Genomic DNA, 26,459 nt, shown 5'->3' with positions numbered 1-26,459 from the left:
CATAAATTTTGCACAGCTTTTAGTTAGCAACAGGAAACATGTTTCTCGTGGATTCAAATTTGGAAAATGCATGCGGGGGTAATACGTAAGAGGGTGGGAGGATGCAACGAGACTGTTCCGAAAATAGGAGTCATGTCTCTTGGAGATAGATAAATTCCGTCGAGATACATCACAGTCCTCTGGTAGGCAGCCGACTACAGCCGATATCCGGCAACGGAAGCTCTGTATCCTGACTCCAAATGCCGGCACCGGCAAAAAGTAGGGTTTGAACGACAAGCCTGGTGAGAGCCAGAAAAAGGAAATGATATGCGAGGGATATAGGGTCGAAAGAAACGCCCCCTTAATCACCCAGATCCATTGAAAGCACGAAAGGACAGTGTCCGACGTGATGTGCATCGGGACGCGGTACCGCGGTTAAGGCCTCGAAATCAAGCCATCTCCACAACTTAAGAAACCGTCGCTCGGGTGGGTTAGGTACAAATATATACTAATGGATGGAAATCCGCTCTTCTGTATGGTCACAATCACCGTCCAGTGCGATAGGTCAGCCTCACTAGCACAGAATTGGTAATCGAGAGATCGCCCATCATCTAGCCAACTATGCTGGGCTTCGTCCCCCACGCCAAGCAACGCGGCGTATTTACCATTTCTAGCACCACCACGGAGGTTCGCCATATGAGGAACCAATCAATAGCAGAGGGGCTGCCATTACCAGACCTTCCCCAGTTCCGTACCCCTCTTTGTCCCTCCCCAGATGGAGGACACGGGGGCCGTACAGGTGCCGCCCCAATCTTGGCGGGGCGGCACGCCACCACATGTCTTGCGGAACTTTCCCGAGCCCCAGGCCCCAAAAACTTTGTTCCCAGTTGCTTATTAGTTCTTGGTTCTTGGCTATAATAAGAAAAGAGCGTAACAATTAAGAAGCCCCGGGGATTCAATGAGCTTTAGTATAGAGTATCACAGTATGAAACGAGAAGTAGAGAGGAAGATGGAGAACGAAAGGAGCAAAGGAATCCGCCAAGAAATCAACAACGCAACAAACTAACCCCCACAGCGACGGCTGAACAGACGCTTGCTAGAAGTCGCTAGAGATGCATGAATGGATGTATTCCCTGGTCTCCCGAGCCGAGAGAACTATTAAGTTCTAGCCTGGATTATCTACTTGAAACTATATTAACGTTCGGCGTATGGGCTGTACCAACTCGAAGCGTCCGGGTACATGTAGTATCCGATGAGAGTTAACATCCCAAGATACGTCTGTTTGCCTGCCTGTCGAGCAAGGCAAGCCGGATTGTTACCAGAAATACATCCCAGACGCTCCAATTCCCTGCACCAGGTGGTGTCATGTGGTATGTGCTCCATGTGTCTCCATGTGGGAGTTTTACTGGGGTCATGCCGACTGTAACCCTCCCCACGACCCATTCCCCAATCATAAAGGGCCAAAAGAGTACCGGCATGACACAGACGGCGTAGCCGTCAAATCGTAATCGGGTTTTACCCAGCTGCTTCGGGATCCAAGCTCCCTTGGCGCTGCCCCCCAGGTCTTGGCCGACTCCGTTCGTTGTTCCCCCGACGATCGGCCCACGAGGCTTCGTAACCAAGGCCCGAAGATACTGCGCAATTCTCGCATGAATCTGGTCGCCGGTGGAGACCGGATAGATGCAATGTAAGCCCGAACAGGCCGGACAATGACGGCACTCCGAGAAATAATGAGGCAGTGGGGCCAGAAAGATTATAGAGAGCTTGGTTTGGCTCGGATTATCACCGTCAATGTCGCGGGGTGACTGGCTTTCGTCTGGTCCCTCATCCCCGGAACTTCCCCGCATCATGGAAGGTAGAATTTAGTCTGAAAGTCGGGGGTTGCGCAGCTATTAAATCTCCCTGAGGTACGAAAGAATTTGAAAATCTACTTTGCTTAACTGAATAGGTCAATAATCATCTCTTGATCCCCTCTTTGTCTCTCTTGTCCCCTGCATCTCCTCACTCGAGCTTTCGATCCATCTTCTTATCGCTCATCATGGCGGGCGGTGCCAAAAAGCCGGTCAACGTCTTCCGCTTGAAGAACTTGGGTGATCCCAAGGAAGTCTTCAACTGGAAGCTCTGGTTTGCTGTCATCTCCTTCGGTTTGATGGGTGCGGCACGAGGTGTTGACGAGGGCCTCATCTCCGGCGCATTCAATTCCAAGGACTTCCAGCGGTACATCCACTACGAATCCTATAGTGAAGTCGAGCAGACCAACATCAAAGCCAATGTCTCAGCAATGGTCCAAATTGGATCTGTTGGTGGTGCCCTCTTGTGAGTGACATTAAAGACAACATAAAAAATAAAAACAGGATTGTCTATCGACATCAATGCGATCGCGTCCTAACGTGTTGTACAACAGTGCCTTTTTAGTCTGTGATCGCATCGGTCGTATTTGGGCAACTCGTCAGCTATGTCTCCTCTGGATCCTTGGTATCGCTATTTTCATGGGAAACAATGGCCACCTTGGCGCAGTCTACGCTGGTCGCTTCATCGCAGGCCTCGGTGTTGGACAAACCGTCGTGGTAGCCCCGGTTTACCTAGCGGAGATTGTAAGCCCAGCCGTTCAATTCTATATTAATTCTATTGTGTGGCTGTTCCCCGTATTTGAAGACTAACAAACTCGGCTTCTCCCAGGCTCCTGCCTCCATTCGAGGTCTTTGTACCTGTGTCTTCACGGGCTTTGTTTATCTGGGTACGTCGCTCAGCCCTTCATGTTTTCTATACGAATTCCGAGCATCCATTAACGGCAGCCCATGTCTGGCTCGCAGGAATTGTACTAGCTTACTTTGCCAATTATGGATGCGAAGTCAATTTGGGTGATAACACGCACAATCGTTGGGTAAGAGGATTCCTTGACATTTTCAGCGTTGGATCATTCAGTTTGTGACCCAACTAACATCCAATATAGGAGGTCCCCACGAGCCTCCATGTCATCTTTGCTGGGTTGATCTTTCTCCTCTCCTTTTTACAATATGAGTCTCCTCGATATTTGGTCAAGAAGGGCCAGCTGGACAAGGCACTCGCAAATTTAGCCCGTGTCCGAAACCTAGCTCCCGAACATGAATATGTAGTCCGCGAGATCACCGCCATCCGAAATGCGCATCAGTTAGAGATGGAGGCCACGATGGGCTCTGGACCCTTGGGAATCATTAAAGAAACTTTCTTGGTTCCCTCGAACCTCTACCGGATCTATCTTGCTTTGATGGCCCAGATTCTGTCTCAGTGGTCGGGTGCGGGATCTATCACTGTTTACGCGACGGATCTGTTCAAATTGCTGGGCATTACTGGCAACAACGAGAACCTTTTGGTGACCGCCATCTTCGGAATTGTCAAGCTTGTCGCTGCCGTTCTATGTGCCCTTTTTCTAGTTGATGTTATCGGACGCAAGCGTGCCCTACTTTTGGGGATCTCCTTGCAGGCCATCGCAATGATCTACGTGGCAAGCTTCCTATCTGCATTTCCTAAAATGGGGGATGATGGATACGTGCTTCCAGAGAGTAAGAAGGGAGCCAGTGAGGGTGCAATTGCGATGATTTATATCTCCGGATTCGGGTGGGCTCTTGGTTGGAACTCAATGCAATACCTGTTGACGGCTGAACTGTTCCCCTTGAGGATCCGTGCTCTGGCAACATCCCTCGCCATGACCCTGCATTTTGCCAACCAGTATGGCAATTCTCGTGCAGTGCCCAACATGCTGCTTGAAACTTCTAGTGGTGGTATTAGTCCCCAGGGTACCTTCTGGTTCTTCGCGGCTGTGACCATTATTGGTGGCGTGTGGGTGTGGTTCAGTGTGCCAGAGACTGCTGGTCGGACTCTCGAGAGCATGGATCGACTTTTTGAGCTGCCTTGGTATCGTATTGGCCGATATGGTAACAAGGATGCAGAAGAACGTGATCAGGTGGTGGATGAGAAAATGGAAATGATGGCTTCCCAACAAGGCATGGCTCAGCATGTCGAGCGGCAAGTGTAAAGAAAGATGCCCCAAATTTTGGACTTAACTATAAAATGTTCTCATGAGATATGCGACGATCAAAGTATTATTCAATCAAGTTTCTATTTATTGCTTGGAATCTCTGCCCCTTATACTATCTTCCAATATCGTGTTTTGTACGCCAAACAAATAACCATCTTGCCAGAGAATGGATCCCGGTGTAAATTGCATTCAAAGGGCAAAATTAAATCAAGTCAAGACATAAGCGAATCGCGTTTGTTCAATTTTTAGAGCACATCAACATAAACCTTCCCACTTTGCAGCTTATAGTCCACAGATCGCAGCTCCTAGTTCGTATTTCATAATTCGTCACACGCGTCTATCCAGGGATCCCTTTCGACCCGTATTTGGTGACTGATCGGATGTCGCAGGCCGTAAATCCAGAGGGATAATCACTACTCGAGCTTTAAGAGCGGCTTTATCACGGGCCTTCGCTTCCAGTCGGGGCGAGGCTTTATTCCCATGAAGGTCCATGGAGTTTAGATCACCGATGTATTCATCGGGTAGATCGACCCGGATCTGGATCCCACGAGGCTGGAAGACAGTCTCGTTCCAGTGCCAGATATGCCGAGACAACCGCTCACCCTGCACGCCGGCCATAGATGTGATCAAGTTCCGCTGTTCCTGGCGCTTACGAGCATTGCGAGCGACGAAAATAGCAGGAATGGCGCCAAGCAGCCCGATCATCAGCCCACCGACGGCAAGTGTCCCGAGGCCTTTTCCAATCACCGTGGTCCATTGTTGCCGCGAAAGCTTGGCCTCATCGCAGATGACTTGAGTGAATTGCTGCCAGTGCTCCTGAGAGATACCATATTGTATCAATTCAGCAGGGTAGTCAAATCCCGAAGTGCAAGTGGCAGTTCGCGATGGTACTTGCAGGCCTCGTGTTAGGGTATTATCCACAGCCAGACCGGGCTCGTTGGACTCGGGTAGGAGAAGAAGTTGCTCGGACTTTTCTTCAGTGAAGTATCGAGAACTTTCTGAGGGGAAATAGGGCGGTAGTCCATCCTGGTTGTCTTTTTGATCTGAAGTTGACATTGTATTGGCGGTGTGGACGGTATGGAATGAATGATGGGTGGTTGCCACGAACATCCTTTTATACAGATGAAGATAGTAACGTCGGCCTCTTGCCGGTCGGTCTTGTTTGCTTTTTAGGAGCCAAGGATCAAACGAAGGCACTATCAGAACACCCTTTTTTCACGTTTGCCGCAATCTCGGTCTAATCAGAAGCAATCAAATGTTTTTGCCTTGGGGAATTTAATCCCTAGGGATCCAGGCATCCGTGGGAATAATATAACCTCGGGGCTTACGGTGTCGCCATTCACCATTTGATATGCTTCCAGTTGCATCGGAGCTCGGTTCAGTGCTGCCTAGTGTATTGAATCATCGTGACTGCTCACCGACTCTAGCAAAGTTTTTGAGATTATTCTGAGCATCTAAGCCTAGTTGACTCCTGTTCGAGGCATTTTGTAAGCCAATCCTACTTGATTCAAAGCCCGCTCACCTTGAGGGAGACCGCCACATCGTAATTCGTTCCATTAAACTTTGAAAATACGGGATCTATGGAGGCATGGTCTGTGTGATTCGAAAGCGATTCATGTTTGTGCCAATCACTCCCTACCAATCAATCTTCCTGGTGAGTACATCATCTGTGGGTGCAGAATAAATCCAGCCCAGTTTCCTGAGTTCCGTTCCCTTTGACTCACGAATGAGGCACCGTGAGTCACCAGCTCGGACGCTTGGAAGGGAGCTAGCGACTAGTCGGGTTCTGTTCAAGCCCCGTTCCATTTATACTGCAATAGGAATTATGGCGGAGGGAGGGGTGCCAAAGGGGCCGTGCACCTCGGAATTCGGACTTGGGCCAGAACAACGGAAGACTACAGAAGTACAGAAGGACGGAAGTACAGAGTACAAGAGTTGTATAGAAGGACTGTAAACGGTATTGTTTATGGTAAGTGGGAGACTACGTCCTGTGTACGGCGTACCAATCGGAGTATCGGAGTATCGGAGCATTGACGTATCGGAGACTGTCCCCGCCCCCTTTGGAGCCCCGCGCTTGCACTCCCTCCGTCTCTCGGACTGGTGGACCTGTTTGACTACTACTCACTAGGTGACAATGACGACTCGCTATCGTGTAGAATGTCAGCCAATTCCTCTCCTCTCTCTGTTCCTGCCGACTGACGTGTGTTGTAGATGCACTCAAGGTGTGCCTTTTGCAACCCCGAAGGATCGACCAACTCACTAACTCCGCAGGGATAGACCCATCGCCGGGATCAACTGGTAAGCACGTCTCAGGCTCACTATCTCTCTCTCTCTCTCTCTCTCTCTTTTTCTGTATCTCACACGTCAATCTAGATTGAATGGATTAAAGTAGGTGCTCGGTGCCGTCTCTCAATCACACTTGTCACTCATCCAACCCTCCCAGGGCTTGTTGGCCGTTCCCTTTGTGCTTCATTCGCAACCGACCGCCATCTATCAGGAACACAGCGAGGGGCTGAAGACGGTCGCTGCCGACACCCATCTGCGCTATGCAGAGATTATGCGCGATGTTGAAAATCTAATTCTTGATCACAGTGAGTTAAGCCAATCCTCCTAAGGCAGCATCATATCTGCTAGGCTTCTCTGTTGGGCGGCTAAGGCTGATTCCCCCCGGTCCCGCACCGCCGTAGTCCGACATCACGACCGCAATGCCCCGGGCAAGTCCAAACTCAAGCTGCTTGTCCCCTCGGTCGGTACCTTCTTCACACGCTTGCATCTGGAGGATGCCTTCAACTACCAAGACGAGCGGCGGTTCATCAGCCGACGGCGATTTGTCGCGCCCTCGTTCAACGACATCCGCCTGATCTTGAACTCGGCCCAATTATTAGGCTTGGTCCGCTCTAGTGAAGTGGAGCTTGTCACTTTTGACGGAGATGTAACGCTCTATGATGACGGCGCCTGCCTGACGCCTGACAATCCTGTCATCTCCCGCATCCTGCGCCTGTTGGTGCAGGGGCGCAAGGTCGGCATAGTCACCGCCGCAGGCTATGAAGAAGCTTCGAAGTATTATGACCGTCTGCGGGGCCTTTTGGATGCCGTGCACGACTCGACTATACTGACTCTCGCCCAGAAGCAAGGCATCATCGTGATGGGCGGAGAGAGCAACTTCCTCTTCCGCTTCGATCATGCGTCAGACGTCCGACTCACCTATGTGCCTCGCGATGAATGGCTCTTAGATGAGATGCGGGCATGGCAAGACCAGGATATTAAAGAGCTGCTTGATCTCGCTGAGTCGGCGCTGCGAGCCTGTGCTTCGAACCTCAGCCTGCCTGCAGCCGTCCTGCGCAAGGATCGCGCCGTCGGGGTCTACCCAGTGAATGGAGTTCGCATCAATCGAGAGCAGCTGGAGGAAACGGTCCTGGTGGTGCAAAACACTGTAGAAACCTCCGCGGTTGGCTCGCGCCTTCCATTCTGCGCTTTCAATGGTCAGGAAGCCTTTTCATGTCTTACAAAGATTGAAGTGAGGATGTTAACAGTAGTTTGCAGGCGGTAATGATGTCTTTGTGGATATCGGTGATAAATCCTGGGGTGTTCGGGTGTGCCAACAATATTTCGGAGGTATCGATCCCTCTAAAACCCTTCATATTGGTGATCAATTTTTGTCGGCCGGAGCAAACGATTTCAAGGTCAGACAATCCCCCGTTCCCCTTCCTGCTCTCTAGTGGGTCAGTTCTGGATGTCAAACTCACCTCCTAGATACATAGGCCCGCCTAGCTTCGACAACTGCTTGGATTGCTAATCCGGCGGAAACTGTGGATCTACTGGACGAGCTGGAGGCTGCTGTCAATCCGGCATAAGTACGGCCAATCATTGTGAGCGTATTTTCTTCCATTTGTAGCGTAACGGAGTGGGATCAGCACATTATACGAGAGGAATATAGTCCTCTATCTCGGTGGTTCATATACTCTTCATGATAATGCATTTATTTGCTCGGGATCAGAGACAAGGTCATTCTGGGCTAGGTTCATTCTACATCCAGTCAATCTGATAGCTATCAGTGTATGCGGTATACAGGCAATGTCTTCTGCCCCATTATTCGTGAATGTGAATGCAAACAAGTCGATTGAAAGAAAAAGAAAAAAAAAGATAAAAAAAGTCTTGGGTTTTCATTCATCTCATCTGTGACAGTCGTTTATGGCGTTTGAAGCCAAAAGTCTGTGAAAGAACAGCAAAGGGCAAGAACAGAATGATAAGGGATCATAAGACCTAAAATCCCAAGCTGAATATGTCGACCAGATCCATATATGATCGGGGCGGCATGTATGGCGTAGCATCATACAAACATGAAGAGGATCCATTGTGGTTACGTTGAAGTTGACGGCAGTCTCAGTATAGCACGGCCGTCATTGTATTGTGAAACACCAATATGCGCTAGGAGCTGACGGGCAGGCAATGCGGATCCTGGTATAAGCGGAAGTGAAGAGGTAACAGGACCATGAGAGAATCCTTCAAGGCGAGCCCGGGACCGATGGGACCGAGTGGACAGTCGAGGGGTCTGCAGATGAGAAAAGGCAGAAAAGGTTAACATACGGCGAGATAAACAGAACAACCATACAAAAACACAATACGTCGCATGAAAGAATAGTAGATGTGTCAATTACGAATAGTGATCGCTGCACGGGATCCAGAAGGCTTGGGGGGTATCCATTGGGTCATGAAGGGGCTGTTTTGGCGTTTACATACTCTCAAATCCTCCCCAGCTTTCCTGGGTACTGGCAGAGGACCGACCGGACAGGACATTAACCACATTCTGAAGTTCAAGCCAGAACTCCGACTTGGGGCGACGGCGAGACCAGTCGGTCTCACTCTCTTCAAGGCCAGTTTCACCGCCCATGGGGGAGAACAGAACCTGAGAACCCTTGACACCAATAACAGCCGCAGAGAGAGGATCTTCAGCAATAGCGTCACGGTTTTGACCGGCATAGGATTCGATGTGCTGCATGCACTTGATGGCCATCCGCAGAGCACGGACACGATCCATGGGTGATGGCTTTCCACCTTGCTGGAAATGACCAGGAACGGCTGCTCGCGACTCAAATCGGCCCTTCGCTTCCTCCTTGATCATGTCGGCAACTACTTGGGTTGTGTAGGTGTTAGAAGCGCATTCGTTGCGAAGAATGATCTTGCCCGCACGGTTAGCACCCTTGTCACGAATGAAGTTATCACGCAGGAAATCAATATCACGCGAAAGCATCTTGATGTCAATGCCCTCCTCAGGGATATACACAGCCACTGCTCCAACCGCAAGGCCGGCGGTGGTTGCAATGTAGCCCGACTTGCCACCTTGTGTCTCGATCACAAAGACACGGCGACGAGAAGAGGAAGCAGACTGTCGAATGGCGTCACAGAAGTCGATCAACGTGTTCAAGCAGGTGTCGCTACCAAGCGAGTACTCGGTACCGGGAACATTGTTGGAAATAGTGGCGGGCAGGACGACGAGCGGGATCTTAAAAGCATCGTACTTCTCACGAGCTTTGCGCAGTTGGCTGACAGCCGTGAATGCCTCGAAGCCACCCACCACAAATAGAGCGTCAAACTTGTAGAGTTCAAAGCATTTGGCCGTGCCCTCCATGTCTTCCGAGGGCAGGCTACGGTTGGTGCCAATATCCGAACCACCTTCGTTGACCCAGCTGTCTGACTCGAGCCATCGAACCTCCCGCACCGAGCTAAGGGGCTTGTCTGCATGGTGTCGACAAAGACCAGGGAAACCGTTATGAATTGCAAGAGCAGTGTGACCTCGAGTCAAACAGTAGGCCACAGCGGCGCGAGTGGCTTGGTTCATGCCGCCAGCGGGGGCGCCGACGTGGATGATGGCAATCCGCATTTTCTATAGAACAGTTAACAAAGGCTCAAAACAGAGCTTATAAATTTATAAACCGCTACGTACCTTGCCTTGGGGTAGAATCATTTTGGGGTGATCTGGGGTTGCTGTATTCAGATACGCATGGTAGTATTCCTTGAACTCGGCGTCACGCAAAGTCATAGCCGCGGCAAAATCTTTGTCATGGATTTTTGCTGTGACATCTTTGGTGGCTTGAACTGCCTCCATCAGGGGAGTTCGCATGATCTTGTTCTCGCGGATAGTAATGACCGGAGAAGGAGATTGGGGGGACATCTCCAGAACAGCGCGAACAGCCTCGACACCCTGTAGAGTTGAGAGCCAGCGGTCATATGCGCAAGCGGCTCCACCTCGCTGTGTGTGGCCCAAGACTGTGGTTCGGGTATCCAGACCCAACCGCTGTGTAAGAATGTCCTTGATGGTCGAACTCGAAATCTTGTTGAGTTGGCGATCTTGTGCGCCCTCGGCGACGATCACGATAGTACGTCGCTTTCCTCGCTCTTTGCGGTTCTATGAAATGACAGTCTGTCAGTCCGTATACATTGTCTGCAAACACTCTCAGTACATACCTTGGTGATGATGTCACACATGTCATTCTCCCACCCATCCCGCGGGGGCATCTCGGGGATGAACAACCAGTCTGCGCCCGTGCTAATGGCGGACATCAATGCCAGCCAACCACAATGACGACCCATCACCTCAATTACGAATCCACGTTGGTGCGAGAACGCGGTGTCGAAGACATCGTCGACCGCATCGCAAATCCGGGTCAGCGACGAGTAACAGCCGATCGTGGCGTCGGTGCCAGACATGTCGTTATCAATGGAGCCGACCAGACCAACAATGTTCAGAACCTTGTAGGGTTCGACCTGCTCCTGGGTCAACTCGCCGGCCGCAATGAGGTCGGATAGCAACGAAGGCCATTCAGCACGGAAGACGTCGGCACCGGTCAAACTACCGTCACCACCGCAGACGACCAATGCGTCAATGCCTCGCAGAATCATGTTCTTCGCGGCTCGCAGACGGCCGGCTCGCTCTCGAAAGGCCATACTCCGAGCTGAACCGATCAAGGTACCACCACGCGACAGCCATCCGCGAACATCCTCCCAGAACAGCTGGCGAATCATGGTGCCGCCGTTGACCAACCCCTCGTAGCCTTCAAAGACGGCATAGGCCTCGCAGTCACAGTGGATGGCCATGCGGACCACGGCGCGAACGGCGCCGTTCATGCCAGGGGCATCACCTCCAGAGGTGAGGACACCAATGCGGCGCTTCTTAGGTGGTTCGACGGGTTTCTTGGTGGTGGGCTCCATATTGGAATTGAAGATGCCGACCTGGACGGGTCGAACGCAAAACCAATCGAAAAGGAAAGATGAGGGGAAAGGATCACGGATTGAGCTGAATAGGAAAAACGACCAAAGATAAGCGCTGGAAAGATAATAATGAAGTCCGAGTGGAGGGGTTGAACCCAATTCCGGTGAGACAAAGTAGAAGTGGGGAGGTTACTTAGGGTATTTCGTCACTGACACCAGAGATCTTGTTGGAGTCGCGCTGGGGGTGAAAGGGTCAGGTTCAGACGAGGATAAAACCAGCCGGTCTATTGCATCAGATACGAACGTCACGAGGAGGCCCAGCTGGCAGTCAGTCAGTCTCCAGTTTATGTCAGACAACCACAGCACCTAAAAAAGTCCCGGCGACGCCATTCCTCAAAGCGTGGTCTGATGTCACCGCTTCGCAGCCCGCTTGGGTTTAGTGCGGGTGGATGTGCTCCGTCACGTGGGCGGTCTGTTGTCCTCCGGGCCTTTGGCGTTTTGTATGTGAGCTGAAAGGGGAAGGTAGGGCTTTATGTTAGGGTTTAGAGGGGGGCAGGTGACTTCATCACCCGTTTTTGAAGAGATGGTTTTCTCGAACAACATTAAAGTCCTCATACACCCACACCCACCTGCACATACGCACACGGACACATGGAGTCTGAGAATCTAGAGGATTTCCGGAAAATTCACTGTAGTATCCCGATACCCCCTCCCTCCGCCCCCGAAAAGAATGGGCACGCCCTCCTAGCTTTCCTCTCCTTGCCATGGATATCAATATCTCATAACCCGCTTTACCGAGCCGTATATCCGCCGTTCGCAAAGATTGTCTGACCGGCAATCCAGGCACCTTCAGTGCATAGAAATCGGATCAGGGGAGCGATGTCCTGAACCATTGTCAATCGATTGCCCATGCCATTGCTCTTGTGAAATTCGACCGCCTCGGGAGATTCCTGGGGGTAGAAGAACGCTGTTATCGGGTCAACTATGAAGGATCCCATTGTTTCAAGAGTCTACACGGCATCACCTACGTGTGTCCATTGGGCCCGGGGCCACATTGTTCACACTGACCCGTCGCGCCTGCAATTCCTTGCAGACTCCTCGGGTGAAGTGTTCCACGGGAGCCTTCGATCCGGCATAGGTGGTACAGAAACCGGTAAATGCGCCCAGCAGCGCTGTAACTATGTTGATTATCTTCCCGTCGTTGTTGATGTGAGCCGCAGCCGCCTTGAGGATGAAAAAGGCAGCCTTGGAGTTGATCCTACCACTTGCGTCAAGATCGGGTACCGTGTGAAGAGTGATCAAACCGATGTCATCCTGTTTGGAGGAATTCATGAGGCCTTATGCAAACATCGAATCATGCTCTTCCTCCGAAATCCTAGTGATCGGCTTCTTCAGCACCTTGCCAACGGTGTTGACCAAGATGTCAATCCCCCCAAACTCCTTGAGCACCGAGTGGAACAAATGGTCCACGGCGGCCGGGGAAATCAACTCCCCTTGGTAGAAAGCGAGTTCCCGGGTCGTATATTGTTGTTTCAGCTCAGCCGCCAGCTCATTGGCGTGTTTTTTGCTCCTGGTCGAGTTGTAATGCAGGGCCAGATGGGCTCCCGCCCCAACCAGCTCCCGCGCAGATCCCGCTCCGAGGTTCTTTAACTCCGCCCGTTATCAGGGCAACTTTACCATTCAATGCCATTGGTGTGTATCTTAGGTAGTAAGTATATATTATTGCCAACTTAAACTCAAAAGAGCCAGTAGAAAGTGGAGATGAGATTCTGTTAGATGGGAAAGTATCAGAGGATCTCACCCAAGGACCATGGGGTCTATATACTGTTACCCTAATTCCAGCTAGAACGACAAGATGAAAGGCCACATCACATGGTATCACATTGAATTCACCTTTACTTTCACATATTCACGATTGGCCAGCAGGTGTACCTAGTGGAGCTCGATGGAGAAGCTGGAAAAGCTTGAGCGCAGGTCCATAGATCACGGGCGCTCCGGAAAAGCCTCTGGGAAGTGTCGCCGGGGAGAGGGGGATGTTACGCCAACGACCGTAGGCCTGGTTCGACGAATGGCTGTTGAATTTTGTTTGTTTGAAGATGATCGGTTGGTGCAGGAAATGCAATTGATTGCATCAGTGAAGTGATCTGAAAGCGGCAATGAATCTGAGCTGAAGAATGGCAAGGATGTTTGAGCCTGCTGGGAGTATTGTTGATAGTTGCAACTTAGTAGCTTCTTTCCATCAAATTGGGCTTGTGGTTTAGTGGTATAATACCCCCTTAGCATGGGGGTGGTCCGGGGTTCGATTCCCCGCGAGTCCATTTTTTTACCTATTAGGCATTTTCTGGCCTTCAACATTCGGCTTTCACCTTTTTTTTCTTCTGCTCCCTCTTTCTTTTTTTCTCGAAACTCTGCTCCTGGAGATTGCTTGGTGATTCAAATCACATCTATGCTCTATCAAGCCTCAGATAGAGTCAAGAGCCAGCGCTTTGGAATTGCAACTCGGCCGAAAGTGAATAATATATATTTCTTGGTAAACCATACTCCATGGCTTGCACTCTCTGCCTGAACAAACTCAACTAGAAATGGCTATCCACCCACCACGTCAAACAATCGACAACTAACATGAGCACCGGCACCTCCTTGGTGATTGAGCCCTCTACTATCCCCGCCAGCGTTTCCAGTTATGCCATGCCATTGAGCTGAACACTTATAGGCATAGAGAAATTTGTGAGCAACTCTAACAAAGAAAGCATCTTTCAACCTTCTTTCTTGAGAACTCCTAATACCTTTGTAATTAATGTTTGAAAATAACTTCGGCAAGATATATAGGGTTTCCAAATAAAAATGATAGGTTGTTGTACTCTCTACTTTCATGTTACCGGGCGTTGTCTGTTTTCTTAACTCCATCTGTACTTGAAGAGCCTATTATTTATCGGCAAGGCGCGAGGTATTAGGATTTCTAGAGCGAATTTGGGATTAGTGGAAAGCTTAAGTTGGAACAGCGGAATTATCTTACAGGCAACTTCACGTCTTCAACCTGCTCAATACTGTGGCTTATACACAATAAATTCGGCCCGAATAAGGTTAGTTTGAAATGTGCTCCCTTTACGCGAAATGGTGCCTCTGGATTGACATTGAATATGAAGCCGTTGGCGGGCCAAATGAGTCCCGGAAGCAGGGTGGAGGGCCACTGTCGCAATGAATCACCACCTGGGAACCCCTGAACTTCTTATTGCACGGAGAAATGCTTTGATCTCGGACGAAGTAACTCCGTAGAGCGTGCATAAGTCTAAACCGTTTTCACAGACGCCCCGAATCCGCATTATCCGCGTCCATGCCCGATGTGGGGTCGCTTAAGAACGCGTCGTAGATATTCCCCTCAATGCGGCAGGCGATCGTCGACCCATGTGGGACACCACCCGCTCAGCAGCCGTGAGATCCGCCCGTTATACGGAGTACTAGGGGGTGATATAAAGATGCCTGTAGGTATCGATGTCAATCACCCCAACAAGCAATAGTCGTTACTCGCACTCTTTGAGAATATACTAGCTTTGACAAGCTTTCAGTCATTATGCGAGTCGACGCTCTTGCTGCTTTTGCGGTCTCCCTCTGTGTCGCTGTTCCGGCCGGTGCGATCAACATCATTTCATCCAACGATGATGGTTGGGCCGAGGTCAATATTCGAGCTTTATTCGATACCCTTACAGACGGTGGCCATTCGGTGGTTGTAGCTGCCCCAGCAGAAAATGAGAGCGGGACTGGTATATTTTGCCCAGAGTAGCCCCCACCATAGATTGCGATCTCTTGCTGATCACTTTGCAGGCTCTTCCCAAAAGACGCCGACCGTGCTGACCGAGGCGTGTGAATTCAATAGCTGCCCCTCTGGTAGCCCGGCTATAGGATATAATGCTTCACAGCCTCGTCTGAATTATGTCAACTCGTACCCGGCAACGGCGATGAAGTACGGCATCAACTCGATCGGCCCGAAGTTTTTCGATGGCTCCCCGGATCTTGCGGTCACTGGTCCTAATGTGAGTCTCGACACACATATCTTTGCTTCTGGGATGACATAGAAGAAAATCAAGCTGAATCTTACAGGTTGGCAATAATATTGGATTGGAAGTTTTGCTGTCCGGTACTGTAGGAGCAGCGACATATGCCGCTCATAATGCGGGAATTCCGGCTATTGCGTTTTCTGGTGCCACTGGATCCCAAACTGCATGGAATGCTTCAGCGACATTCCCGCACTATAGCCAAGTCTATGCAGACCTATCACTGAACTTGACCAATCACCTAGTGGCATCCGGCACCCCGTACCTACCAGATGATGTGAGGAGCTTAATATCGTGATTTTTCCCTTAGTCTTACTGACCCTGTTCTGAATAGGTTTGGATTAATGTGAATTTCCCATCGGTGTCTTCAGAGTGCAATGCAACGCAAGACTTTTCGTTCGTGCTGTCTCGAATCCATATCGCTCTCCCTTTGATAACCCCTGATGATGTCACTACTTGTGGTAGTTCTCGTCTTCCAAGCGAACTCGAGATAGCTCTGGAATCAGGATGCTATGCAAGCGTGTCGGTTGGGATGGCTGGCACGAAAGGGGATGCCAATGCTACTATCCAGGGGGTCGTTTTGGAGAAGCTCAGTGATTTACTTACATGCCTACCATGATTGGTGGGGATATTTGAACATCCGCGAGACTTAATTTAGACAGTTCTTGAAGACAGCCTATAAGATGTAGCTCAGGTAGCACCTGCCAGGCTGCAGATACGTAAATAGAGCACGGCTTTTTCTACTCGGTTCCTGCGTCAAAAAATATGAATTTAGGTCCATATGAATGCGTGCGATCTAAAGGACACGATCATTATGTGTGCAATTCAGTAAATTTCAGGACTTCAAAATCAATCAGAGAAGCGAATCAAGAACCGCAGAAACCCCACGAGGTCACTTTCAAAGAACTTAAGAGACCCAGTGGAGAGACCTTCCCGGGCGCTATCCCATTTGAGGTATGAAGACCGTTTTGTATTCGGGTAGGCCTCCGAGCGTGCAGATCCTAAGTGTCGAGCAATTCTGGCCGGAGGCAGGAAAAAAGCTTGTGACCACCGGCGTAAGATCAAGACTGCCTGAAATTGAATATAAAAGGCGCGACCGGACAGCTGACAGTACTGATCAAGCCATAGTCGAAAGTTTCTCCGAAATACGCAATTGAATGATGATTCTCCAGCCACTTTTGGGCCCCCTGGCTCTTTTCTCCATAGCTGTTGCTGCTTCCCCGTATCCACTGTCCCGTCGTGGAACTATTGCGTCAGATGAAATAGGTAAATACTGGCCATACTTAGCCCCAGAACTGAGATCACATCTTGTGATGCTTCTCTTGGAGCTTCTATTTTTAATTAATGTTTTTGATTCAGCTAACAATATTCACAGTTGGATTTGATCAAACTGTACCATCTGGCACAACCGGAGATGTCTATCTTGCTTACCAACCGGATTTGTATGTTGTAAATGGCTGTGTTCCGTTTCCAGCCGTGGATGAGAATGGCGATACAAAGTAAGAAATTTATTAAAACCCCTAGTCTCTCAAAATTGTGTCCGTGAATAACAATATTTCAGTGCTGGGTTGGCTCCAACTGGGGACTCCGATGGTGATTGCAGTAGCAGCACCGGTCAGATATATGTGCGAGGCAAGAGCTCAGGTGACTACTATGCGTTGATGTATGCGTGGTATTTTCCCAAGGATGAGCCCTCTACTGGCTTGGGACATCGTCATGATTGGGAGGGTGTCATTATCTGGCTGTCTGACTCGACTAGCACGACAGCAGACAATATTGTTGCTGTTTGTCCTTCTGCACATGGCGGATGGGATTGCTCTACAGATGAATATACTCTTGATGGAACTGCGGCGTTGATTAGATATTACAGCATTTGGCCGGTGGATCACCAATGCGGACTGACAAGCACAGTTGGAGGCACACAGCCTTTGATTGCATGGGAGTCACTTCCAACAGTCGCACAAGAGGCTTTGGACACAACTGACTTTGGATCCGCAATTGTGCCATTTATCGATGCTCATTTTGATACAAACCTGAGCAACGCTACTTTCTGAATGAGCGGGCTCAACTTCAAACTAAGCAATGTGTATCTAACTACAAGTATGTTAATGCACCTCTACCTTATACCATGAGGTTGAAATTTTATCAAGATCGTCTTTGCTTAATGAAAATTCTTGGTTGACACATTTAAGTCTTTTGGTCACTGGATTGAAAGAGTATGCCAATAAGGGCTGTGACGGAGAAATAGACATTGTTAGTCAATATGTAGATTCTGTTATGTTACTGAGTACTATGCGGGAGAAGAAATCAATAAAAAACAGGATTGGTCTAGATAAAGGAGAAGGATGTCTAATGATAGTGAGATAGCTACTGATGCAGTGTCTATAAGAAATAAAAAGGGATACCTAGAGAGGTAAAAGATCGAAAAGAATGACCATGAAACGGAGTTCAAGATAATGTCACGACAAAGAAGCCACGAATGCGGTAGCGGTGCCTCAATTGCACCCTACTCACTCAGACCGGGCGCTTTTGGTCTTCTTGCTTCGGAGTTTCATCATCAAGAATACCAAAGCATAGGATGAAATGCAAAATAGGGCAGTAATGCCAGTCTGTGAACGCGATTAGTATATTTGAATGTTAAATAAAAGTGAAAATACGTACATCTCTCCACGAATAGTATTTCTCGCGGAGATTGAACGACTTGGCATAGTCTGCACCCATAGAGTATTGACAAAAAGAGCAAGTCTGCGTCGAGTTTCCATCAAGTAGATAACCGGCTTGTGAGGAGAGAAAGTCGGCCATATATTCACCACAAGTCTCTCCAGAAGGTGGACTAAAGGTAATGTACTCGGATGGTTCGCATTGCACCTTGACATCCCACAGAACTTCACCCAAGAGACCGCCTACCAGGTAGGTGAAGGGGTCAAGGTAGTACATCCAGTAGCGCCAGAACGGTTGTATCTGACTGTATGGAACAACAACACCACAGAAACTGATCAAGCCTGCTCCAATAAGGACTGGATTCATCACTGCAGCAAAATACTCGTTGGGTGCATATGCAGCAATTGCCTGCCCGATTGAGGTGTATAAAAACTCATAGACTATTAATTTCGTTAGAGACATGCATCGAAGAGAATAAATATTCAAACAATAACAGGATTCTCACAAATCATCTGGAGATAGAAGTGTCCCGAGACACTTGACTGAGTCTGAAGGCCGGCGGTGTAATAGAAGCAAAGAAAATAAAGTGTTGCACAGATGATCAGGTAGGGGATCTCGGTCACCGTCTGAGCTCCTATAAAAGCAATCCAGTGATATGTTTTCGACTTTGACAAAATATTAGTGTAAGATCTGTATGGTATGATATTTATTACTAATGAATGAACATACCTTCTTTTCGCGGGTTTCAAAGATATCGCGGTTTTGCAGGAAGAAAGGCTGCATTTGGTTGATACAACCAGGAGCCACAAAGATAAAATTGAAGATGGCAAAGAGTCGTAGCTGAAGCGAGAAAGAGCCATCTCCAACTTTCCAAAAGGTGAAACCACTGAAAAGTGCTGCAAAAATATGTAAGATGATTTTATTCCACATATAATCCTTCAGAATGTAGATTAGTCACAGAATACTTATAGGAAGAGGTGCGTAGAGCATACCGGAGATCTCCATATTTGAATGGTCAGGCGCTTGGAAACCATTTTGAATTGAAACCAGTGGGAGGTAGCAAAATCGGAAGTATCCTCGACGTAATCCGTATCTGCTCTGCCGGCCTCATTCAGGGCCTCCAGTTCTTCAAGTGCCCTTTTGCGTTCTTCCGATTGATTCCACACTTCAACCCAGTCGACCTTTTCCTTCGTACTTCCTTGTACGACTTCAATGATATGTTCTGCCGGGTTGGCATCTGCTGGACAAGGTGCTCCATTGCGTGCAAAATAGTCAAGAATTTTCTCCGAGCCCTCGCCAGCTATAACATCAAATGCGTGAGAAACGAATTCTTCAAAAAAGTTATGAAAGACTCACTTTCTCCGAAATATGTCATCCTTCCACCCTTTGCAAGAAGCAATAGACCGTCAAATGCATCAAAGAGGACTGCGGAAGGTTGATGAATTGTACACTTTTCGTAGTCAGTAACGTCCGTAATTGCGTTATAGAGATGGAATACAAACCAATACAGCTTGACCACCATCAACAAGCTTTCGAAGAAAGCGCACGATGTTGTATGCACTTTGACCGTCAAGTCCCGATGTAGGCTCGTCCAAAAACAGTAGTGTAGGCTTGGCAACGAGCTCAACGCCCAAGGTAACTCGCTTCCGTTGCTCAATGCTCAGACCAGCGCCGGGAACTAAATTTCGTCAGCTCATCGCTTCACAATCTACTTGAATTATACTCACCGCCAATCAATGCGTCGCTGATGTCCTCAAGTTCAAGCAAATTGATGATATGATCGACATAGGCAATTTTTTCTTCATGTGAAACAGAAGAAGGCTGGCGCAGAAGCGCAGAGAAAATCAAAGCTTCTCTTACTGTTGCAGTCTTCTCATGTACATCCAGCTGCTCACAATAACCTGTTGTTCGCTGGAAACTGATGCCTTGTGGACGGCCATCAATCAAAATCGAGCCATAGATCTCCCCAGCATCTTTTCGCTGGGCTAGAACATCAAGAAGCCTGAAATTCTTGTTAAATTTGCATCTCTATAATACCCTCATTCGATCACTTACGTAGTTTTTCCAGCCCCGGAGGCTCCCATCAAGGCCACAAGGCTCCCTGGCTTCACAAATCCAAATACCTTGTTCAAAAGCTGTTTCTTTTCTCCATGGAAAGGGACATGATAGTCAAGGTTGTTCCAAGTAAACGTGGAATGTTTGACCGAGCCAGTTAGTAAATTTAGCTCTCCCAATTTTTCGCCACCCAATGTCTTTTCCTCATCATGCCGCTGTTTCTTTTCACTTCCACGTTTGTAAAGTAAGACCGAAGAACCACTTTGGGTGTTCCGTAACTCGAAGCCCAGCGAAGTTAGAAAAATGAAAAATAGCCAGAAGCCGACAATAACCCCGAAGCTGCGCCAAATATGATGAAAAGAATAGTTGTACTGGTCTTTAATGTATGCAGCGCCATCGATTATACCTTGATCATTGCTTCCAACAACGGAGCATCCTCGATGCAGAGAGGCAGTACTTGGGTAACCGTGACCGTACGGGATGTAATCTGGCTCGATGCACTCAAATTCTCGACCCACAAACTCATTAGCCATTAGCGCTTCAAAAGCATAAGCCCCGGGGTTTAAATAAAAGATCCAGCGGAACCAGACGTGCATTTTATGGAACGGGATTAGATACCCTTCAAAGACTCAAGTTAGCAAACATCCGGTCAGGTAGAAAAGGAAAATAAGATTATTACCTCCATAGACAAAGAACACAGTGGATAGAAGTCCTGAGATTTTAGATGCATTGCCAAAGCTTTTGCAGACGGCACCGACGGCCCTGAACAGCTGGATGAAGCATAGAGTCTGCGCAATCAGGATTATCCAATAGGTGAAGAATCTACCCGCATTCATTTGCAAAGCTGCCATGAAATAAAGAATGAGAGAAAAACATGTAACTTGGATCACGACCACCGGGATATCTGTGATGGCGTTGGCAATGCAGAATGCGGTCGGGCGGTAGAAGCCAAATCGCTTTTGACGAGAGAGGATTGGGCGACCCATAAATGATGCAGTAGTCTCGGACATGGACTCGAGAAGGAAGTAGAGTACAGGGAAGAAGAGCACACCTGGCCGCAGGAAAATCGAAGTGCTATCTTCAGGCAGATTGTAGAAGAGAGATCCACACACAAGAGCTTGGATAATCGCGGAGCACACCTTGACAATCAGGGAGAATTTATCTCCCCACATAACCTGAAACTGTCGCAGGGTGCAAGAGCTAATTTGATGCCATAGGCCTGCAGTGTAGACGCTATTTTCCCGAGGAATATGTTGTTTCCCCTTTTCGTTGGATACGGCGACTTCAAGATCGTCAACTTCGTACTTTAGTTTCTCTGGGGAATCCATGCTATCCATCTGCTCGCGATAGATGGAACTTTTGTGATAGCGCTCCTCAAGCTCCTCTGGGGTATTTGGCACTTTGTTTTCCCATCCTGGTCGAACAATTCTTTCCGTGAGAACAGTGACGGAGGTCAGGAAGTCCGCAATATTGGCGCCCCGAGGACAGTCAAAGCCTAATGATTCGAAGTACTCTTTTGCGAGGCTTCTGGGCCCGTAGTAAATCACCAAGCCATCAGCTAGGACAAGAACTTTATCGAATTCATCGTAAATGCCGTTGCCCGCTTGGTAGGTCGTCAAAACCATGGTTTTCTCATTCTCGTCTGCTTCCCTCCGCAACGTTCGAGCAAATTCAACCGCTGCCTTGGAGTCAAGGCCGCGTGTTGGATTATCCCATAATTGAACTGGGCTCTTTATGGTAAATATGTTGTTAGAGAATTGTATATCCAGGAGAATCATTTTCTAAACGAAAAAGAAAGGAAAGAAATACCTGACCAGCCATGACTTCGGCCAAGGAGACACGTTTTCTTTCACCCCCAGAAACACCACGAATAAACTCATTGCCAACAAGAGTTTTCTTGGTGTGCCCAATTCCCAAAGAGTCAAGAATGTCATCCCGCTTTTCAGTCACAAAGGTTTTGCGATCCGCTAGCTGCTCTGGCCGCTGACTAGGGATTTTGTTGCGTAAAGCAAATTTCATCGTTCGGTTCACAGTAAGAGTCGGAAAATGTAAATCATCTTGTATTCATGTGGTGAGCTAATGCGTGAACATCTTGATGCTTCTCTTTTCATAACGTACCTTCGTTGTTGAACATGATTTGTTGACGAAATTTCTTTGCAGCTTTGTGATCCATGCTGCCATACCGAGTTTCACCACTTATCTCATCAAAAGTATCTCGATCATTTGAAAGTACACGAAGAAGTGAGGTGCAGCCGGAGCCAGGGCGTCCAAGGACGAGAAGCTTCGCGAGTCAGCTGTGACTACACGAACACGGATGACTGGGTAAATCAGCGCTTACCATCTCTCCTGGCTTCACTTGTCCTGAAATATCCTTAAGAATTGTCTATTATGGGAATTAGTACAGTCTTCTTGGCAAAGGGAAGGTGCATTGATACTCTTTTGGGTCTTTTATTACCGCCGAACAAGCCAGCAAGCTGACGAGGGTCAATTTCAGACCAAAGCGTGTTTCCAAGGGCGGCGTCTGGTGCAGTGACCCGAACATTGAGACCCCTGAATGTCACCGTCAGTCTTTTGCGAATATGACCGACGCCACTTTCCACGTCCGCGGGCGTGATGGTCCCGGACGAAGGTGTCTCCATTGTGACCGATGCGGTGACGTTTTGGACTGCTATTCAAAATTTGTAGATGACCTTAGCGACAAAAAAGTAACTCATAAAGAATCCATCGGAGAATCCTCGAATGATGTAAATATTTTTTTTGCCAAATTCTATATTTAAGGCCCCAGGTCTCGAGTAGCTATTAGCACCTTTACTTATAAATCCGGATTGCCGAGAAGTGGAGCCCGGTTCTGTATCTGAGATATTTCCGTATCGTTGTATCAAGGGATCTTACAAAATCACATAAAGTGGGTCAGAAAAAGGAAAATCATTGGATGACTGAGCAAAGAGTTCACTATTTGGAGGAAAATTTAATAATAAAAATCGGAGATATCTACTTACCGGGTTTATCTTTCCCAGCAGGATTATTAGCCAAATCATAGCCTTCACATCAAGACCCACCAATAGGTAAGCTCTGATTGAATTTGTGATCATCTCGGATATAGGCTTACCTGCAGATCCACTCTGTGACTCGAGCAACCGACCAGTAATTGGTTTCTCTTCGTCAACATGAGAGAGTGTGGATCCTTCTAGAAGGCCCCTGGGAGAATAATTGAAATGAAGGTACGGTGAAACCGGTGAATGAGATAGCCGGTCGGTGAGGTATGCATTCCAGAACTAAGGGTCGACTACATCTAGATCTGAAAAGAAACATAATATATTGAATTGATACGTCAGAAGCGAGTTAGGTGGCATTCACCCCTTCCCAGGGAGATTTATAGAATTATTTCCTTTCAATAGGCTAATTTGACAGCTGTATATTGTATTAATAGTGGAAAGAGGTATCCATAGATTGAGGGACAGAGAAGAAAGCTTCCAAGTCCATTGTTGAAAAGTCAAAATTCCATCCCATGTCGGACTGAGTGAAATCGAGAAGATCTTCATTAGATCCGCCAGAGCCACCGGTTTCCGGACCTTCTAACTGTGGTAGGCTCCATTGGGGCACCGATAAACTTTGTTTTGAGCTTACCAGAGAACTTTGAGGGAATGTTGTGCCGGATAGAACCCCTTGGTTCTCATCGACACTGAAAGAGGGCTGGGAAAAGGGCATTGTTGCTCTCGATTGAGAAACGGAATCTTCATCGAGCTTGGGATACGGGGACCATTCATATGAAGGATCAATCCTGCGCAATACTGTCTGAATTGCGGATATTGTACTGTCGATCGGATCTCCTGCCCGCATGGTAGAAAGATTTTGCAGTGAGGCATAGACCCAAGGCAAGTGAGTAGCTGCAGCATCCGGTTCGTGAAGGAAGTCGTATATCAAGGTGAACGTCGAGCTACCAATGAAGTAGCCATGGTACCGGAGTTGCTAGAAGCGTATGTCAGCTAACGGCACACACATGTCAAGGACTGGGTAGGTAGGAATTTAAGAGGCGGGAAGATACATTGACGTAATCATTTGAACGCGATGCTTCACAAAGATGGTGAATTGTTTTTCTGGCTGCCGTAATCGCGTGATTGCAAGCCTCATTAAGCCAGGATGGCATCTCAGTCGGGCGATTAGATACACCGGCATCGGAAGGTTGTAGAGAGAGCTTCATGTCACGGCGCCAATGCCCGCGAAATATCAAGAAAGGTCGGAATGTGAGAAGAAGCGTATGATAATATACTGTCTCAGATTAGTACTCAGGGCTCTATTAGATCTGTGAATATGACTTACGTGTTGTGAAAATGGTCTGTCGAACGCCAAGAGAACCTGGTTGAAGACTGGCCTCTAAGCCAAAGCCCAAAACCTTTTGCGAGTAGGCCTCATGTTCCCGGAGATCGTGCGCGATCGAGCGCGCAACCCGCCACATATGTAACAAGGACTCGTGACGTTGCCCGTAGATTTCGTTGGTTGACCGGGAGATAGTCTTGCAGAGTTGAACCAACAGACAAATGAACGGGTCTTGGGCATATTCGATAGCAACATCTTTTAATGACAGCGAGCTTGGTCGACCGACGTGAAAGCAGAACCATCTGGCAATGGCATCAGTAAAGATCGGACACCCTGGAAATTTTACCTTCCAACCCAGACGGGACTGACGTTTCATATAGATATAGTGACCAGAAAGTAATCCGGCGCTCTTCCATATTCTCTGGGCTTTGCTTCTCAATCTGGGGGACATCTTTGTTGAGCCCCGCCGAGAGGGCTTTGCGCGATGCGGACCCAAGATGCAAGAAAGCTGAATTTGGACGCCCCTGTTCATTTTGAAAATTGGCGTAAAGGAAAACAACTTATGTTAGTTGAAAAACAATGTCAAGATAGTTGATGTCGGTAATGACTTATCATCAGCAACGAAATCTGCACCGTCTGTAAGTTGACCACATCGTCGAAAGCGGTCAACGAGGCTTTCACCCGCTCAAATAGTACGTCACCCCAGGCGAAGTGGTCGGTACCCAACGACCCAGTCGCCATGCAAAGTAGAACTAGAGCTTTTGTGAGCGTATCTGGATGAATTGTCGGAGAGGGGTTGTACATCCGTTCCAGACATTGCTCTAGGTACGCCTTGGGGCGATGAGGTAACATATGGTACAAGGTGGCCAAATATCGGGATAGAAAGAGCTTGGCCAATTCGTACGGCAAGAACATGAGTGGGACTTCGCCCAAGCCCGCAGTCTTACCGACCTCATGTGCGTCCGGGGTCCCGAAGAAGATACGGCGAAAGCTAAACAAGTCGAGGCCAGCTCCGGCCTCTTCTACTCCTCCAGATGGCTCTTGCTGAGTGGTTGGATTCGAAACTAGATCTCGATAGATATGCTGCATGAGCGCAAAATGCGATGTTGGCCCATAGTATAGCTGCATCTGGCAAGAGGGCGAGGCCATATGGGTTGCGGACACGCTACTTGGGAAATTATGCATGAGTGAGGCACTGCGAGGCCGTGATAGCGGCTGTGTGACACCTGGTGACGCTCGAGGGTGTTGGCTCTCCTGTGGAGCCTCATAATACTCATGCTTCTTCCTTCGATGTCGGATGAAGTCTCGATATACACAGGGTGTATTCCTTTGCTGGCATGTTTTGCAACTTTCGGTCGCCTCGGTCCACGGGCCCGTAGCCCCTCCGATCATATCAGAGCTCCATTCACAAATCAGATCATCTGGGGTAGAAAGATGGGGCTTACGGCGATGAGCCATTGCAGCGGATCTTGCGCTTGCGGCATTCCTGGCATGCCTTGGGGATGCGCCAACCGGCTGTGGAGGGATGTGCAGGATCAGCCATATCCGAGACAAGGACTCAAGGGTAATGAGCCCAGACGAGGATCAGCAAAACAAGCTTTTTGTCGTCTGTTGTCTCTATTCCTGCTTTCTTGCTTTCCGCGCTGCTTTCAGGGCTTGGGATCCCTGCATATCGATTCATCCGCGTCCGGGTCGTTTATATCCGCGATATCCGATAGGGTCACGTGAACGGGCGACCGAGCCAGGTCCACATCACCGTTTTTGTAAGAGATCACAAATAATTGAGGAACAGACGATGAAAATTGAAGCAATGAATGCATATGCCAGGGGATTCTAGATAGCCAGGATTCTACTGGCAAATCAGTGTTTGTTGCAATCAATCAATCAATCAATATTCTATTAACGTCTATTAGAACAGGCCGTACGATCGTAAGCCGTTATGCAGACTTCGAGGCAGCTAGATTTTGGCGACACATCCTTGTATGGGAGACCGTGGAAAAGCGTGATATTTCACCTGACGCACGCCGCTTGAGAACTCTATCTGGCGGGTTGTTGCACGTGAGAGCCACAGGGAACACTTCCTGGACCTGTGGAAGAATATTCATCCATAGTTCGTATATAGACAGCGAGAGGGAGGGTGATGAATGAGACTGTGCTCCATTCACTCC

The 26,459-nt window shown here is 48.6% G+C and overlaps 9 protein-coding genes across 9 annotated transcripts; 4 read left to right on the top strand and 5 right to left on the bottom strand.

Annotated features, from left to right (window-relative positions):
• Nucleotides 1-2,017: 2,017 nt before the first annotated feature.
• N7462_001199 (putative MFS quinate transporter) lies at nucleotides 2,018-3,994 on the top strand (the record flags this gene model as incomplete). The annotated part of the gene is made up of 5 exons (XM_057072925.1): nucleotides 2,018-2,295; nucleotides 2,384-2,573; nucleotides 2,659-2,716; nucleotides 2,775-2,863; nucleotides 2,933-3,994. The coding sequence occupies 5 exons, from the start codon at nucleotides 2,018-2,020 to the stop codon at nucleotides 3,992-3,994; spliced, it is 1,677 nt and encodes a 558-aa protein (XP_056936566.1).
• Nucleotides 3,995-4,324: 330 nt separating this feature from the next.
• On the bottom strand, nucleotides 4,325-5,053 carry N7462_001198 (uncharacterized protein; the record flags this gene model as incomplete). The annotated part of the gene is made up of 1 exon (XM_057072924.1): nucleotides 4,325-5,053. The coding sequence occupies one exon, from the start codon at nucleotides 5,051-5,053 to the stop codon at nucleotides 4,325-4,327; it is 729 nt and encodes a 242-aa protein (XP_056936565.1).
• A 1,078-nt stretch (nucleotides 5,054-6,131) lies between these two features.
• Nucleotides 6,132-7,851, top strand: isn1 (IMP 5'-nucleotidase ISN1; the record flags this gene model as incomplete). Its single annotated transcript, XM_057072923.1, has 6 exons — nucleotides 6,132-6,197; nucleotides 6,275-6,295; nucleotides 6,390-6,588; nucleotides 6,685-7,479; nucleotides 7,541-7,680; nucleotides 7,759-7,851. The coding sequence occupies 6 exons, from the start codon at nucleotides 6,132-6,134 to the stop codon at nucleotides 7,849-7,851; spliced, it is 1,314 nt and encodes a 437-aa protein (XP_056936564.1).
• An 878-nt stretch (nucleotides 7,852-8,729) lies between these two features.
• Nucleotides 8,730-11,206, bottom strand: N7462_001196 (ATP-dependent 6-phosphofructokinase; the record flags this gene model as incomplete). Its single annotated transcript, XM_057072922.1, has 3 exons — nucleotides 8,730-9,881; nucleotides 9,942-10,403; nucleotides 10,463-11,206. 3 exons carry the CDS (start codon nucleotides 11,204-11,206, stop codon nucleotides 8,730-8,732), a joined length of 2,358 nt encoding a protein of 785 aa, XP_056936563.1.
• A 791-nt stretch (nucleotides 11,207-11,997) lies between these two features.
• On the bottom strand, nucleotides 11,998-12,850 carry N7462_001195 (NAD(P)-binding protein; the record flags this gene model as incomplete). Its single annotated transcript, XM_057072921.1, has 3 exons — nucleotides 11,998-12,173; nucleotides 12,235-12,464; nucleotides 12,555-12,850. Coding segments are annotated over 3 exons (702 nt in total), but the record flags the coding sequence as incomplete, so codon positions are not given.
• A 1,927-nt stretch (nucleotides 12,851-14,777) lies between these two features.
• N7462_001194 (5'/3'-nucleotidase SurE) lies at nucleotides 14,778-15,877 on the top strand (the record flags this gene model as incomplete). The annotated part of the gene is made up of 4 exons (XM_057072920.1): nucleotides 14,778-14,967; nucleotides 15,029-15,237; nucleotides 15,305-15,535; nucleotides 15,593-15,877. The coding sequence occupies 4 exons, from the start codon at nucleotides 14,778-14,780 to the stop codon at nucleotides 15,875-15,877; spliced, it is 915 nt and encodes a 304-aa protein (XP_056936561.1).
• Nucleotides 15,878-16,418: 541 nt separating this feature from the next.
• On the top strand, nucleotides 16,419-17,312 carry N7462_001193 (NPP1 family protein; the record flags this gene model as incomplete). The annotated part of the gene is made up of 3 exons (XM_057072919.1): nucleotides 16,419-16,524; nucleotides 16,634-16,757; nucleotides 16,820-17,312. The coding sequence occupies 3 exons, from the start codon at nucleotides 16,419-16,421 to the stop codon at nucleotides 17,310-17,312; spliced, it is 723 nt and encodes a 240-aa protein (XP_056936560.1).
• Nucleotides 17,313-17,768: 456 nt separating this feature from the next.
• On the bottom strand, nucleotides 17,769-22,613 carry N7462_001192 (putative ABC multidrug transporter; the record flags this gene model as incomplete). The annotated part of the gene is made up of 14 exons (XM_057072918.1): nucleotides 17,769-17,867; nucleotides 17,920-18,359; nucleotides 18,425-18,584; nucleotides 18,649-18,855; nucleotides 18,912-19,219; nucleotides 19,276-19,369; nucleotides 19,422-19,597; nucleotides 19,647-19,921; nucleotides 19,975-20,593; nucleotides 20,654-21,704; nucleotides 21,784-22,031; nucleotides 22,093-22,255; nucleotides 22,313-22,357; nucleotides 22,410-22,613. The coding sequence occupies 14 exons, from the start codon at nucleotides 22,611-22,613 to the stop codon at nucleotides 17,769-17,771; spliced, it is 4,089 nt and encodes a 1,362-aa protein (XP_056936559.1).
• Nucleotides 22,614-23,397: 784 nt separating this feature from the next.
• Nucleotides 23,398-25,834, bottom strand: N7462_001191 (Zn(II)2Cys6 transcription factor; the record flags this gene model as incomplete). The annotated part of the gene is made up of 7 exons (XM_057072917.1): nucleotides 23,398-23,553; nucleotides 23,602-23,943; nucleotides 24,143-24,243; nucleotides 24,295-24,593; nucleotides 24,661-24,815; nucleotides 24,925-25,690; nucleotides 25,737-25,834. 7 exons carry the CDS (start codon nucleotides 25,832-25,834, stop codon nucleotides 23,398-23,400), a joined length of 1,917 nt encoding a protein of 638 aa, XP_056936558.1.
• Between the last annotated feature and the right edge of the window lie 625 nt (nucleotides 25,835-26,459).

Source organism: Penicillium macrosclerotiorum (genome assembly GCF_028827735.1).
Source record: "Penicillium macrosclerotiorum strain IBT 26536 chromosome Unknown utg000002l_segment0_segment0, whole genome shotgun sequence".
NCBI classification, from domain to species: domain Eukaryota; kingdom Fungi; phylum Ascomycota; class Eurotiomycetes; order Eurotiales; family Aspergillaceae; genus Penicillium; species Penicillium macrosclerotiorum.
Note: the sequence above shows the minus strand (reverse complement) of the source record. Positions and strands in the feature narration are given on the sequence as shown.